This window comes from Ostrinia nubilalis, chromosome 16, assembly GCF_963855985.1.
Source record: "Ostrinia nubilalis chromosome 16, ilOstNubi1.1, whole genome shotgun sequence".
In the NCBI taxonomy this organism is placed as follows: domain Eukaryota; kingdom Metazoa; phylum Arthropoda; class Insecta; order Lepidoptera; family Crambidae; genus Ostrinia; species Ostrinia nubilalis.
The window spans coordinates 6622426-6639751 of NC_087103.1; the positions used below are offsets into that span (position 1 = coordinate 6622426).

General features: G+C 36.3%; 1 protein-coding gene across 1 annotated transcript in view; it reads right to left on the bottom strand.

Moving 5' to 3' along the window:
* Positions 1 to 3687, bottom strand: part of LOC135079474 (uncharacterized) — a 43258-nt gene extending 39571 nt beyond the window's left edge. Inside the window, exons 1-2 of the mRNA XM_063974131.1 lie at positions 3402 to 3687; positions 403 to 2782 (exon numbers count right to left, since the gene is read on the bottom strand). Of these exons, the coding sequence (XP_063830201.1) occupies positions 403 to 2776 (2374 nt within the window). The 5' untranslated portion in view covers positions 2777 to 2782; positions 3402 to 3687. The remainder of the gene's footprint in view (positions 1 to 402; positions 2783 to 3401) is intronic.
* Between the last annotated feature and the right edge of the window lie 13639 nt (positions 3688 to 17326).

Consider the following 17326-nt stretch of genomic DNA (forward strand, 5'->3'; position numbering starts at 1 on the left):
TGGAAAAGTCTTTTATAAAACGACGGAAGAAACTAGCTAAGCCAATAAATTGACGGACCTTATGTTGGTCTGTAGGTCTAGGAAAATTATCTACCGCTTCTATCTTCTTTTTCCCGGGCTTTATCCCATTTTCATTAACCTCAAACCCCAGATAATCAATGGATTGTTTAAGGAAATTGCATTTGGATAAATTTAAAGTTAAACCAGAGGTTCGAAATAGGTCCAAGATGTTTTTAAGAATTTGGAGACCCTCTTCCACGGTTTTTGACGGTATGATGACGTCATCCATATACGCAAACGCATCCTTGAATCTTGCGTTTCCCAGTATATTATTGATGGTTTTTTGAAAAACAGACGGCGCATTAACGAGTCCAAACGGCATCCGATTGAACTCGTAATGACCGTCCGGAGTTATGAAAGCTGTTAAACGCTTAGATGCATTTTCCATGGGGATCTGATAATAACCAGACGCAAGATCCAAGGATGTGTAGTATCTATGACCAGATAGATTGTCTAGTTGATCGTCTATTCGTGGAAGGGGGTAATGTTCCTTAATAGTTTTTTTATTCAATGCTCTAAAATCCACGCAAAGCCGATAGTCACCAGTTTTCTTACGAATAAGAATAATTGGTGACGCATAGTTCGATGAAGATTGTTGTATAATACCGGAATCTTCCATCTCTTGGACCATATTTCGCACCACTTCGCGTTCGGTATTAGATAAACGATAGGGCCTATAGACAACGGGAGAGGTGTCGTTGAGATTGATTTCCATTTCAGCACCACTGACGCATCCTAATTCCCTAACCGAAAATGCAAAACAGTCTCTGTATTCATTAAGCATATTTATAAGTTGTTCCTTGTACTCTGGCTCAATACTATCATCAATATGCATCATAGTAGAATCAATACGCGAAATCTCAGGTTTATTTTGAATATTATGTTCGACTCTGTTTACATCTAATATCTCTAGCTCATTTAAAGGCAATGCTCGAACTATCAAAGTATCTTTAACTAATTCAAACTCTGAAGGTGCAAGGCCTTTAATTATGATTTTGCCTTGTCCTTTGTTCAGTCTTATTACACTTTGAATTGATTGATATTGCCTTTGATGATGTTGACATAAGCCAGGTTCAATAAATAAATCTCCAGTGTATTCAGGTTTAGAGTAAACATCAACTTCTGTATATTTATTAATATAAACAGGATTTGATACGTACAGTTCAATCGTTTTTAATGAATCTGACGTAATTTTAAGTTTGTTTTTAGTTTTGTAAACTACTACATGATCTTGCTCTGTAAACGTTTGTCCGAGAAGAATTGGTACGCGCAGCAACTTATCGGGTACGATAAGTGCTTCCACTGTGGCTTTAGCTGAATCGACTTCAATCTCAACCTCACATCTCCCCAAACAATTTACAACACTATCACCAAACCCTCTTAAAATGGGCAAATCAGATACTGACCAAGAATCAACTAAGGTTTTAGCAATGGACTCCTGTATCATGGTACATTGACTTCCAAAATCTATAAAAGAGTTTAGATTCTGACCATTTACCGAGGCTAATTTAAAATATTTAGAATCATTATCTTGCTCTTTAGATATGCGTAAAACCGTGTTACTTTTTTGTGTTCCACTTTTATTTGGGCAGTCGTTAGTTAAATGACCAACTTTGTGACATGTGTCACACCGCTTGATTGGCTGCTCACATCTATAGTAAGGGTGTCCTTCTACACCACAATTATAGCATTTGGTAGGCTTAGAGTTACTAACATTTTTAACAAATTTCTGACGTTTTGGTTCAGAGTTGCTTGGTTGTAAAGGTGTGATTGACTTATCTGTTCTTTTAGGTACTCTAACATTTCTAAGATAAACAAGTAATTTATCTGGTTCCGTGAATTGAGCTGCTTCAGCGCTAGTTCTCACGGATCTGTCATCTATACCGAACAGTATACAATCAGTTGCATTCTTTCCAGAGATTTTACAGCGATTTAATAGAACCATCTTTTCATAAAAATATTCTTCTAATGATTCGCCAAACCTGGCTTTACAAGCAAGCATCTCTGTCAACAATTGAGCATAATTCTCGTCACTTGGAAAGGCCAATTTTAATTTATTTTGCCATTCAGACCAGGAAAACAATAAACTAGGCAAGCCTTGATACCATTTCTGCGCTAAACCAGTTAATTTAGGTAACGCGTAATGAATGGTTTGTCTTTCTGTCCAATTATAAATTTGAGCACATTCGTTAACCTTACTGATCCACATATCAACTGTTTGGTTTCGTTTTGAAGGATCGAATTCTGGAATTACATTTAGTGATGGATATCTTTCACTACCGCTATCTGTTTTCATAGTTTGTATCAGGTCTTTGAATGCATTAACTAAAACGTTAGAATCAGAAGTACTAGGACAAGGTGCACTCACTGTGGTAGGCTGTGGAGCAGCTGCGCCTGGTTCTTGTTCGCGGTTGTCCTTCGGCTCCGGGGCGCCCGGCTGGTCCACCTCGCTGGTGCTGTCGCGGCGACTTCTCCGTGAAGAACCTTTCGAGCGATGTCTGCGTCGGTGTCGTTTTCTATGATGACGCCCTCTGGAGTCATCACGCCGATGAACGCGACGTGATTTGCGCACAGGAGACTCGAACTCGCTATCAGGCGAGTCATTGCTGCTTACTGGGCTGCGGTGACGCTGCTGTGACCGTGAATCCCGTACAGAAGATTCAGGTTCATTCGTCAAAGGGCTGCCCGATTTTCTTTTGCGTCTTCGTTTGTCCATGATTCCCTGGAAGACATAAAAATAAAAAAAGTATGTGTTATTGATCTAGGTATCTTAATTGCACATATTTAACGAATATACGACAAGCTATGTATTTAATTAACGTCATGTGTAGGTATTTAAGCAACTTTGTTAAATTAAAAGAAATAAATTTATTTGTAGTAGATGCGGATGACAACACATCGAACAAAACACAGTGGCGTCTCAACTCATTGTAATATGAACTATTTTGCAATAAAAATAGTAAAGATGTGCTGTCGACTTTTCATAAATATTGTGTAATGAATGAAGAATGCATGCATAAATATTAATTAAATATTGAAGGAAGACACAGTACGGAATCATTATTTTCAAGATTTATATAAAAAAAAATAACAGTTTTAATTTTATTGGTCAGTAAAAAAAAGTTATTATGTAGGTATAAAATAATGTGTTAAATATTTATATTTCATAAAATTAGGACAATTTAGTCGTTAGAATGTCATTAAACATGCATTATTTTTCATTACAATAAGTTATAAATTATGTTTAATCGTAATAATGTATATTATAAGTAAAATAAAAAAAAGAGAAAATAAAGACCGTAATAAAATAATTAAAACAATAAAAGTCTGCACTTACGTACCTTTTTGGGCGTTATGTTCTTACATTGAGTGTGATAATAACACGATCTCAATGTTATCCCGCTTTCTGAACTGAAAGGGATCTTGCTGGAATGAGACTCCTTGTAGTTTCACACACTTTATTACACTTTTACAAAGTTCTTTACACTTTGACTTCTCGTCGCACACTGACGAACGCTCGTGCTACCCGGCCCTTTTATCATGTCCGTTAGAGTGGGGCGAGTGGAGTGGGTGTTCCCCACCAATCGCATAGTCGGAAGCACGTGCGTTAGTCAGTATAATTACTTATAATTTTAAAACAAATTAGAAAAAATATTAAGAAATAGTAATAATTGAAATAAATTCATGTGAATTAATCATACATTTACTGATTTTCTAACAGGATGGAACACATCAAGTGTCAACCACCCCGGTATATCGTTTAACGGGGCGGATGGATCAAATCAAGTTTCAACCACCCCGGTATTTCACTAAACGTGACGGATGACACAGATCTAAAAGGTTCCACCTCGGTCTTGCATACCGAAAATAAAACCTGTTAATAAAATAAATAATAATAATAAGTAAATAATAATCAGTTTTATTTAACATTCACTGTTTAAAAAATCTTCAGCATAAAAGTAAGTTTAATTGTCACAAAATATTATGGTCATAAACCTATAGATTACTTTTAGAATCACAGATGCGCAATTGTATTAATCAGTCAATATTAATAACACTCTAATAGTCTAATGTGATAAAAAGTAACTCTAAAACTCCTTACTAACAAATAATAACAACGAAATCTAAAATTTTTACATAATATATTATTATTATTTAAGAATCACAGATACGTAGTTACATTAAATCACAGATATGTGTTCCATCCACCCCCTTGAACGCTAAGACTATGACTACCGGGGTCGTTGAAACACTTTTTCCCATCCACCCCGTTGACGGGGCAGATCCACCGGGGCCGTTGGGACTAACCCAAATACTTTACAGTAATGAATAATTTGCATTAATTCGTAGTACTCACAAATTTAGTTAAGAGGTTTTTAATAACGATGAATACGATACGATACGATACGATAGTGCTCACCCAGCCAGGACGAGGCCTGCTCCGGTCAAACCGGCATACCAGGAGGCACGATTTTAAGGAAAGACACGCTCTGGGATGGGAGAGGACGGCCGACTAGCCGCTGCGTCTTTAAACCGCAACCGGTCGACCACAACCAAGTAGATATGCATCCTGAGCCTGGTCTAGGAAAATAGGTAAAGACGGGATATCGTTGATAGGACTGAGCGTTGATGCGATGAGATGGGCGGTTCTGGCATTTGATGAGATGGTTTTGGTTGTTCTTGGTTCATGTACTGCTACAATACTAGCTTCGTTGTTCTTCCCATTTTTTGCTTCTTTTCTTCATATCGTTGGTCGGACTGAGCGTTGATGCAATGAGATGGGCGGTCTGGCTTTTGGTGAGGCGGCTTGGTTTTTCTTAGTTCTACTGCTACAAGACTGGCTTCATTTTTTTTCTAATTTTATGCTACTTTTCTTGATATAGTTGGTAGGACTGAGCGTTGCTGTGATGAGACGGGCGGTCTGGCCTTTGGTGAGATGTCTTGGTTCTTGTACTGCTGCTAGAATATCTTCATTTTTCTCCTGAGGTCTGTGTTAGGTAGGTACTGAGTTTTTGGAGTCTTCTTCTTTGTTTACATGTTCCGGGTCAGATATTTGTTATGCTTCATTTCTTATTTCTTTGTGTCATAATTGAGTTTGTTCACTCTTTTCTATTTCTTGGATAGTAGATGTTTTAATTTTAGTTCCATTTATCCACAACCATGGACCTATAAAAAAAGTCGGACGGATTCTCATCAACAAAATACTGTGACATTAGGATACACCAGCTTGCCTGTACGTACAGGCCGGCACGCACACATTCACACCCTGATACACCACTTCGAGTGCAAACTTCACACAGTTGACACATTTAAGCAGCGAAAAAACAACACGAATACGACATGTCTTGTGTGATGAAATTGTGTAAAAACCGTTCTGTTCGAACAAACAAAAATTAAGGAATCACATTTCACAGGCAAAATAATAATCCAATCACTTATTTCCCGACATTAAAATATTGAAATTAATTGAAATCAAACGTCATTCACTCGAAAAAATAATACGTCAAAGACCAGTGTTCTCAGTTATTTACGTGGGAAAATTACCCGAAATATGGGAAATGAATAATAATTTTAGAACTTTTTAGTTATTTATTACGCATACTATGGAAATAAAATAATTTATCATAATAATTGTGTTTTAATGGGATATAATATTTTCATAGGCAAATTTGATCCTTCCCAAAAATGTGGAACTGCGAAATTCAATGTATGTTAAAAAAAATCTATCAGAGGTAATAATAATATATTGATGATGCATAAGATTATGATTATAATGTACACAAGATTCGTAATTTGTAACTGCGTGAATCATTTTTGATCAACATTATGTAGGTACATACCCTGACACACTGACTTGCAATCAAAGTAAGAAAATTTGAACATTGAAAATTTCGCGCCTACCTCAACGCATTCACCTTTCGAGGTTTTTAATAACGATGAATTTAGTAAAACTCATAATTATGTACATTTAGTTTACCTAGAAATCTGGTACAGCTCGCAACCAGCTTAAAAGTTAATACTGTATGGATTTTGGGAATAGATTAAAAAAAACAGTATTTAATATTTTAATGCTAGGTTAGGTTATATACTTAATCCCTGGATATTTCAGAGTATTCTTGAAAAATGTTAGCTAAATAATGGAGAAACGTATTATTACGGAGAAAAGCGTTTAATCCTGTAATTTGCATAGCTAATTATAAAAATGGAAAGCTTATTTTCATAGCCTAGAATGGTAGTACTTTATACGAAGGCAATCAGGCTCAAGCAAAATCATTTGTTCATGGGCTAAATACTATTTCATTAGATAAGATTATGAAATACAATAATAGTTATCAACAAAATAATGACATAAGGTAAAATTCCCTGATTGCATAATATACAAAAACATTCTAAATGAACTATACTGGAATCACGGTTAATAGGTATACCTATTCTTTATAATATTGTTAAATTACCAAAAAATGTAAAGATCTAGATTCAGCACGTAATGAACTGCCTTAGCGAAGGAGCTAAGGGGATTTCTAATAAAATCGTTTTTTATTGGACAATGCCGGCTGCCGCATGGCGCACGCCTTCGAACAGTTTCCGCAGTGGGGTGACCGAGGTGAGTTGTAACAGAGGAGAGTTGTGACATTGTCGATTTTTTGGAACTTATTAACTAAGAGCGAGCTCGTAACAGTGCGAGTTTTTTAGTTCAAGTCTCGAGCTAACAAATATTCACTGTTGTGAGCTCGCTGATAGTGTAAGTTTCCAACATTGTCCAATTTGTTGATTTTTACAAATTCGACAATGTCACAACTTCCCTCTGTTACAACTTTCCTCTGTCTCCCCTGCCTGTTTGTCGACCTCTCACAGAAATTAATTTGAAAGCGTGTGTTATTATTTTAAAACCGCAATTTTCTAAAAAAACCTTTCAACTTTTCAAACTACTCGACGTAATGATGCTCGGGTAAGTTATTGTTTCGTGCTTGCTTATTTGTCGATACAAACATAAATGTTTACCTACATGAAATAAAATTACTGAAAATAATAACTACGAACAAAACAGTTGCTTATTTATTTACTCAAATATACAAGCTTAAATTGGCTATACCGGGTGTTAGGTAAATGGGTATACAATGAGCCAACACTAGCCTATGTTAACATATGCATATAAATGGTATGGTGAAGTCAGAAAATTGATATCATCATTTTAATTATTTTAATTTTCATACAAATCTGATTTTATAAATTTTATTTTGTATGAACATTTAAAAAATTAAAATGATGGATGATATCAAATTTCTGACTTCACCATACCATTTATATGCATATGTTAACATGGGCTAGTGTCGGCTCATATACCCATTTACCTAACACCCTGTATAAATAGATCATGATCACCTTTCAATTATTAAAAAAGTGCTTTAATCAAAACATCTCTCAACTCTCTACCAGTTTCAATAAGGGTTGTGTCTGTGTACACAAATTGCCACATTTTAATATTTGATTACCAATTCACAAAACACGGCTGCTGTTAAATGCCTACGATTGTTAGACGTCATTGATTGCGAAATGTTTTATGCAAGCAACAGGCTTCTAACGCAACAGCAGTTTTTTGGATTCAGGTGATACCTAATATAAACGGCATTAATCATGCCGAGCGGCGGTAAGATGTACTTAAAGGATTAAATATTACTAAACTTAAATCTCTTAGACTGGGTTGCAACATCTTACGTTATCTTACTTTAACTTTAACGAACGGCAAAAATCTGTCAAACTTCATACAAAATGCACCGGTTATCGTTATAGTTATCGTTAGGTAGTTCCTCAGCCTTATGGTGCGATATTTTAAGCACATCAGTCTGACGTGGCTAAATCAGACTGACACCTTCCTAACGGGCCGTCCAAATCATGGAATCATATTTATTTATTTCATTGGTCTGCCAATATCAATCAGATTATTTGGTACCAAACTGGGAAAAAGAAACGAAGTGAATTCAGATTTGACATAACGTGTGTTCCTCAGTAAGTAACTATTTTTACATTTCTCAAGCTACTTTGTCGATGTTTATTCTCTTATTTTCATGGGCGTGTACAAACATTTCGAGAAAATAAAGGACAATGGGCAAAATGGTACCCGGCTCCAATAGATATGTGTCTAGTATCGTTTGAAAGGTCTTACCAAGATGAACAACTTTTACTATGACCACCAGCCTCAGATCTGGTTGTGTACGAAGATATACATACTTTTTTGCAGAATGGTACCCGGCTCCAATAGTTATGTTTGTAGTGTCATTTGAAAGGTCTTACCAAGACGAACAACATTTACTATGGCCACCAGCCTAAGATCTGGTTGCGTTCGAAGATAAAGATACTTTTTGTGTAACCTAAGTATCATACAGTATGAAGGGGGACGCGCTAGGGGCAGGGCACCGACGAGATGGTCGGACGCGCTGAGGAAGACGGTGGGCGGGAGTTTGCATCGTGCGGTCCACACAGCTTATGACCGCAGTCTGTGGAGGAACACTATCTGTGGTCGCGATCCTCATCAGTGAGGGACCGAGGAAGAAGAAGAAGAAGTATCATACGTGTCCATCGTATGGTACTTAGGTTATGCGAGGCAGGAAGGGTTTACTGCTCCAGCATCCTTCCTTAACTCTATAATTATTGATGGGGACAATTGTGAAATAAATATTTTTATTCAAAGAAGTTACCCCTTTAATAATAAAAAGTTACACCTAGGAAGAACCTTGGATTAAAATGACATTTCCATACCAAATGACAATTTAAGCCAGAGTTCAACTAGGGTGTAACTTTTATTAATAAAGGGGTTAAAGTTTTATTTCTTCTTAAGGGTTTTATTATGGGTTGCTAAAGCGAATAAACCCACAAGACCCAATAAGTCCACCTACAAGATGGACCGACGACCTCATAAAGGTAGCGGGAAGGCGCTGGATGCAGGCCGCCACCAACCGGCCATTGTGAAAATCATTGGGGGAGGCCTATATTCAACTGGACGTCCTATGGCTAAAATGATCATGATGATGATGATGAAAGCGAATAAAGGGCTAATAGCTAGGGTAGTTCATCGTAGGTATAATCCTTTCCTTTTCAATGCTTCTTTTAGTTATATTAATAGATTGTAGTCATAATACATACTCGTATACATGGATGATTGTGTTATACTTTCAATATAATACTTAGTGGAATTACTGCTTTCAAAACGTGAATTAGAACTGGCCCCATAGCAGACATTTTCCTACATCTAAAGGCCTTTTAAAATATATATTGGTTATGGCTATTGGAGCGGGTACCACTTTCCATACATTTTTGCCCATCATCCTTTCTATCTCATAAATCCGCGTATTTTGAAGTCTATGAAATATCCGTTAGTCAATACAGCTAAAGGGTTTCTAATAAAATCCTGTTGGCAGAACAATGGCCGCCCGCCGGCGGCGCGTCTTCCGCAGCCGCAAATTGTTCCGCCGAAGCAAACGAAATAAAACCTTTTTTGACGCTAGAATTAGTAATTTTTAACGAATAACGTTGGAAAAATAATCAACAAGGTCATTATGCATCTGTAGTTTAGTGTGAATGGTTACAAATAAATTTGTGCCACCTAAGAGACTAGACTTTGAAGAAACTTCTGATGCTGATAATGTAGTCCTATCTATTACCTATTTATAAAGCAAAGTTGGTTTAAGTATTGTTTATTCTGAAACTAAATACAAAAAATAGTAGGTAATAATATTAGATACCTATCTGTAGTCATAGTCCTAAATCTTTATTGCATCATTTTGGTGTACACACATATTGGAGTCACATAGTAGGTACCTACTTATCTATATTTCCCTTAACTTTATGACACATTGTTGTGACATATTGCCATTTGTTCGTAATGATTGGGATATGTCTCTGTCAATAACATCCCTCCTTCGCACGTCTATAAATAATGGCTAACTTGGTATTTGGTATGTTATTCGATTTGTCCTGCTAAAAATATCCGCGTATCGATACAGAAGGGCTTTTAATGAAATCTAATTCGGAACAATGGGCGCGTATTGTGACCCCGGACAGCTCAAATAGTTCAGCCGCAGAGAATCATCTAAACAAATATGTAAAAAAAAATTATATCGATAAAAACTTTTTCAAAAACAAACATTATTCTGAAATGCTGTACTGTAACGAAAAAACGCATGGAATTTATTCCTCTTTTTTCTGTTTCCGCTTCATGCTTTCGAAATTATTTGAACCTTGCATACATGTATTTTTTGTCGTTTTAGTACAACTGCATTTCAGAATAAAAGCTTGTTTTTAAAAAAGTTTTTTTTAATTATAATTTTATTTTGCACTTTTTAGTTGTTAGGTTGTATGGATGAACGTTTGTTACTAATGTTTACACAAAAATGGAACGCGATGAAACTTTCCAAAGTTCATCAGTTGCATCAGAATAGCAGTTTTGCTTAGTAGGTAAGGCTTAGTTATGTGAGCAAAGGCTAGTAATCAGATCAAATGCTTTACCAGAAGCATAAAAAAATAATGCCCAAAAAAGGTTTAAGGCTTGGTATTTCTGCTAAAGTAGGTATTTCGCGCTGTCAAAATCTGCGCGCGCAATACTTCGCCGAAGACAGCGCGCCAAAGAGCTCTCGCGGCTACACAGTATAGAAATACGCAGTTTAGAAATACGCAGTTGGTTAAGTTAGGTTGACTTCCTTCCGTTCAAGCGTCACACTCACAGCACTTTCTAATACAAATCATATCCAAGTGATACAAATTAAAACAACTTTCAAAATTTTTGGGAATATATTTTAGAATCGAATAAATATAGAATATAACTGCCAAAGTAAACACGGTTCAAAGAGGCGTGGCGTCACCCGACCTTCCGGAAGTTCCGCGCCGGCTAAAAGAATTTCAAGATTACGTCACCCGACCTATCGGTAGATCCTCGGGAGCTTGAGCGATTGGAAAAACATTTTATGATCAGTTATGTTACTCGTAGTAGCCATTATTTAGAGCTTGGATAATAAATTATAGTTGTTGCAATTCACAAAGCTTTGCATATTGTGGTTAATTACATTAATCAGTACACGCATCAATTTTGTTCAGTCTTTTTGTTTATTAATAAATAAAAATATCATACTAAAATTGCATACATATTTGTTTGTATTGGTCTGGGTGTTTTCTTTCCATAATTTATGTATAACGTATGTACGGGGCTCTGTATCGAAAATCACTATGAGCAATAAGCATCACACACGGTTACCTGGAGTGCATTACCGCAGCAAAAAGCTTGCCATCTTAAATGAACGGTATAATATCGAGGTTTCGTCAGTACAGTTGCGAACAAAGGTGTTTGTGTAGTGTAGTTGAGTTGAGAGGTCAGATTATTGAAATAATAAAACGAACATTTTATTTTAGAATACATTTTAAAAATAATTTACATTACAGATAACAATGAGATGATGACATTGCAAGGTGGTGCCAGTCCAGTCTTAAATCCGTTGATATATGCTGCATCTGCCATATTTTTGGCTAAAAGATTCTTCTATCTTGCAGTTTAGACTTTTATTACAGACCTCAGACAGTATTTTTGGAAAACTTTTACGCATGGTGGAGGAAGGGACGCTCTAGAGACTCAAAACTACAAGGATACACATGAACTCCAGTTTTAAATCCGTTGATATCTGCTGCATCTGCCATGTTTTTGGCTATAAGATTCTTCTATCTTACGGCTTAGACCTTTAGCTACAGACCTTAGACAGTATTTTTGTGAAAATTCTTACGCATGGTGGAGGAAGGGACGCTCTAGACACTCAAGTCTACAAGGAGTCACATCAACTCCAGTTTTAAATCCGTTGACATCTGCTGCATCTGCCATCTTTTTGGTTAGAAGATTCTTCCATCTTGCAGCGTAGACCTTTAGCTACAGACCTTAGACAGTATTTTTGTGAAAATTCTTACGCATGGTGGAGGAAGGGACGCTCTAGACACTCAAGTCTACAAGGAGTCACATGAACTCCAGTTTTAAATCCGTTGACATCTGCTGCATCTGCCATCTTTTTGGCTAGAAGATTCTTCTATCTTGCAGCTTAGACCTTTAGCTACAGACCTTAGACAGTATTTTTTATTATTTATTTGTGTCAGTGTGCTCTTCTAAAGAGTGTAAGACGATTGTATGTAGGTACTATTAAAATGTAATTTTAACTCATTGGTTTTGTCTCATATTTGAGGAATGTACTATGTATCATGAGTAGAGTCTTCGTTTAAAAGGATGCGAACGATTTAAATTTCAATAGGTAGTCAAAATTGATAATTTTTAATTATCAAAAATTTAAGCTTTCTCCAGTAACACTGATATTATTATACTGTGACTCATCAAAGTCATCATTGTCAAAAATATTGACAAATCGCGAACTGTCACGGCCAAAAAACTGACACGCGTCCGTCCTCCGTAAGCGCCACCGCGCGACTGATTGAGATTGTCCAAGCCGTCATGGACGATTTTTTCCACATTTTTTAACATAGTAACTAAATAAGACGCAATATAAAAATTTCATCCGTTAAAAGCCCTCAAGTTATTTCTGAACTTTAGTTTAGTAAAAGATTTAGAATCTCAAATCGCTTATTTTAAAAATAAAACCATAAATAGAAAACGAATAGAGGTAACTTTGGGAATTTATTCTATCGAGTCAACTTCATCAAATCGTGTTTCCATCCGTTAATAGCCCTAGAAAATATCCTCAACTATGCCCAATAAAAATCTTAGCCTTTAATTTTACTGTTTAGTACCTCAAAAATGAAAAATGAAAACCTCATTTTCGCCATTTTCTCTGCTACCCGGCCTTAATTAAAAAACTCAATACAAGTTAGCGATTTCTAATGAAACCTTGTTGATCGTGAATAATGGCCGGCGGATGATCCGGCGGCGCCGGCGCCCACGAATTTTTCCGGCGTGAATTGTATAAAGCTTGGAAATAATTCTTAATATTGGTAGGTAGTACCTAAGCTTACTTTTTACATACCTACTTAATATACAGCGAAAACCAAAATTTCATGGTTTTCCTTTCATTTGATTTATCAAGTTAGAGAGATCTCATCATTATACTGTCGCGACTGTGGGACGGGGGTGCCCGTCCCACAGTCGCGACAGTGAGTGTGCGAGCGCGAAAGCAACATAATTACGCGCGAGCGATAAGGATGGGTAGCTTGGGGTCATTGGACAAAATTCTACGTGCTCCCGGACCAGACTATACTAACGATCGATGCAATAAAAATAGAGGGTGTAATTTTTACCAGATTTTAGTTGTTTCGATTCCCGGGTGTGGCAAGCAAATGATTTTAATTATTTACAGAAAATTGTATGGTATGGCCATATAACGGTGGTGGATTTTCTAAAAAAAATCGGAAATCTTTGAATCTCTTCCTTTTCAAAAATAAAGGGATGTTTTCTTTGAGTAAAATTTTCCATCTACAGTATGAATGAACCATTACAAAATTACAACCTGTATACCTTTCTATTCTTTCGGGTGTAGCCTTTTCGTATTATTTAGCTACACTTGAGAGGTCGACTTAAGTATTGTGTTAAATATACTTTATCTAATACTACCTATCTTTACTCTACCTTTGACCTTTACATCTTCTAAGCCATTCTAAGGTATTGTCATAACTTATTAACCCAATGAATTTGCGCTAAAAATAATCTCGTAACAAAGGAAGACGTCTAATAATAACTCGCTAAGTAATTACGCACAATGGCAGGTAGTATATGTAGTACAAGTCCAAATAGACCAGCCGGAGCAAGCGTATGTAGGCATTGAAAACTAATCTCTACACCTTTAACCGATTGAGTCCCAGACGGCATTAATTAATGTCATAACAATTGATTATCTATTGTGTCTAGATTCGCGGAGCTTGAAGGATTAAGGAGAGAAAATTAAGTAAAAAACAACAAACGATGCTTGCTTAAGTAAAGCAGCAAATCGAACGCACAGCGTTGAATAGTGCTCTGCGATTAGTTCCTGTGTAACCCAGTGAGTCCACGCGCACTGTGAGACCTCATAATATGTGCCTCATAGTAATGTTTGTGAATACGGGCGTCAGGTTTTGTCTCGGTCACATGTCTCTGTCGTAGTGCGAACCGCCGCCTTTATAATTTTTCACTTGAAAAATCTACTGTCTTAAATCTAACATGATTTTAAATTAAATACTAAAATAAAAGTTTAAATTAAAACCCAAGAAAGGAGAGATTTCTAATAAAACCTTGTTGATCGGGACCGGACCGGATTATCCGCCCGCGGCCTGCAAATGGTTCCTGTATGGCTGTTGGGTCGAGGAAATAAAATGAGAAACAAATATTCGTTAAATCTACCACTATACTTATCATTGGCACCTAATTTGTTAAGTCGCTGACACAGTCTTGGTATCGCATGTTATTTTCAAGCGATTGAGCAGTTGTCACATCGTGTCATGATGTCACGCTGTATGAATCATATTGCGCGATGCTCATGACTGTTATGTATTTTCCTTTCACGACACTGGAAGCTGAAAGAAAAATTAAACTTTTAATTTGTCGTGAAGTAGACGTATTAGTTGTTACGCTACTATCTACTTACAGCAAATACTAGGAAATATAAAACAAATAAAGAGCGGGCTCAAGGATAGTATAGGTCCACTTAAAGTGTTTCGTGTCAAAGGTGATTTTTCGGGAAATCAACACCAATTAATTGGGGTGTTGTCAACAAACGGTCGCGCAACTTGTAAACGTTGACGTGGCATTCAATTGAGCGGGACAATTATGTGTTGCTGGCTGCCTCTATTATCATATAGATTACCAGGCGTCGGAACGAATACCAATGCGCCTAGGCTCCTACGTATTTGACACTTGTCCCCTCTAATTTGTATTTGATCCTTGTGCTCGGAATTGCTAAATGTGGACTGTTTGGACAAACGTCGGCCAATATACTGTAAATTAAATCACACGGTTGGCAAACATTGCGGTTGGAACTGACAAGGGTAGATCTAGAGAATAAAATTAAGCTTTTCTTTAGGATCACATATCAGAAAAGTTTGATATCGTATTACCCCAATATTCTCTGCTGTTATAGCTACTAATTAACTAAACAATTTGTGAAGTCACAATGGTATTAACAAACTACTAATTAACTACCTATCAGAAACATGAAAGCCTTAAATTAACATTTTCACAGCAATATTATCACACGGTGTTAGTATATGATAATTAAATTTTATATTGCTCTTATGTAGAGTCGACAGCACATCAAGTTATACATTTTTGTTGCAAAATAGCCAGTATTACGACGAGATAAGACGCCACTTACGCCTACTTAGGTTTTAAAACGTGTAGAAAAAATTGGAATTGATGAATTATGGAAATTGTCAAAAAAATTGTTTATTATTTATGTAAAAATGAATGATTAGAGTTAACAAATTAAAGGTTGCACGCTTAGGTGACGTCCGCAACGTAATATTCACGGTAATGAATCAAATGCGTGACACACCTCCCTTGACGCCGTTCATGTAATTTGAATAATGACGAAGACAAAATAAATGACAAACTTTGGTTTTGAGCGTGTCGACGACATTTCATGATCATTCAGGCGATAAAGCGAACGTTGATTACGTACGAGTACAATAATACTATTTTTTAACAAATATTTCAATTCATCAATTGATATTATTGTTATTGCTAGTTATTATTACATGATATACCTACATTATGTTCTAAACGTTTATAATATGATTGCTTCCCAAAATCTCCAGACCTTCAACTTTTTTCCACATGTCGCTCGGCACTCATAAAGTTACAAAGACTCTAAATGACTCGTCATTTTTTCCACGTCAAAAATCGCTGCTAAATAGGTACTCGTCTTTGAAGTTTAATCGTTGTCATAAATATATTTTTACATAACATTTTCTGTGATTCTGTCGAATTTCTTTGGTGGGTAAGCCTATAAACGAAATCATTGGGCAAGAATGAAACAGAAGAGGGCACAAGCAAATAAATATTGTGCAAAATACACCTACTTAACCTTTCTTTCTGCTTAATTGTACTTATTACGCTGAAAGTAAAAATATTAGAATTTTGTGAAGTAATCGTGTTCTTTTGCCCTCGTTAAATCCTACGCCTGCAATTAAGAAAAGGGTGCTTCTGAGTAGCGGCGTAAACTGATTATACTTAAAATGAAGCGGTAACACCCGGCATTACCTCCCTCATTTGCATAAATAAATGTTATTTTGGAACGAGGGAAATGTTTGTTTCCATTACAGCTCAGAAACCCAATGATGCCTTTAAAATTTTTGTCATAAATAAAAAAATTCAAAGCCCTTTGAAGTTACGCCTCTTGTATTTTACAGGCTTATTATCTTTTTCCATTGGTTTCAGACGCTTTTGTTGGTATCAAGAAGCTCTGATAAAATATATAAAGCGGTGAGGCATAACATAAAATGTAAAAGATTAAGGGCACGATTCCCAGTTTCGTCGTTTAAGTTAAGTACGATTTCTGAACGCAAAGGGCTTTGCTGCGATGTTTATGTATATTCGAATTCTAATTTTAGTAATTTTATGTAGCCCCCGGGCTTACAAACAATTAGGGGTGTTCACAACTAAATAGAAAATGTGGCAACAAACACAGAACACAGGGAGATTCCCATTAATTTTCTAAACGAGCTGCTAAATGTTGCATAAAAAGTAAAACAGAAGAACGAGTTGCGAATGCGTTCTTTGTTTCATGCGGATCTTTTTTTCATTTGAAGAAATTAACAGCAGCTCTAGCTGGCTGTACGGGTTATAATATCGTTAGTGGAACAACAAATGGTCGTAATGTGGAAACTGCGGAATTTGTTCCAGTGAGCGGATTTCACAATGCTTTCTCACTTTTGAATTGGGGCCACTTAATGGCACTAGCCAGGTGCTGTTTTTTCAACCCCGCCAAAATGTAGGTAACTGTTTATTCGCGCGGGGGTGAAAACAACCCGCTTCGACAGCCACCTGTCTGTACTGGATTACAATACAACGACAAACGTAGTTGCAGGTATGTACGAATTCTGCTGGAATAAATATTAGTTATCTTGCTGCCACAGTTTTCCTTCAATTTGAATTTCTGAAAATATTTGTTTTAATACTTATAACAATGATAATGATTTACATCAATATTCCATTGTCGCCTGAAAAATTTCCAGCCGTTCATTTCACAAAAGGCGAACGACATAAGATAATTGTAAATTCAATTGAAATATTGATGAAGGTTGAAGATATTTAATTAAG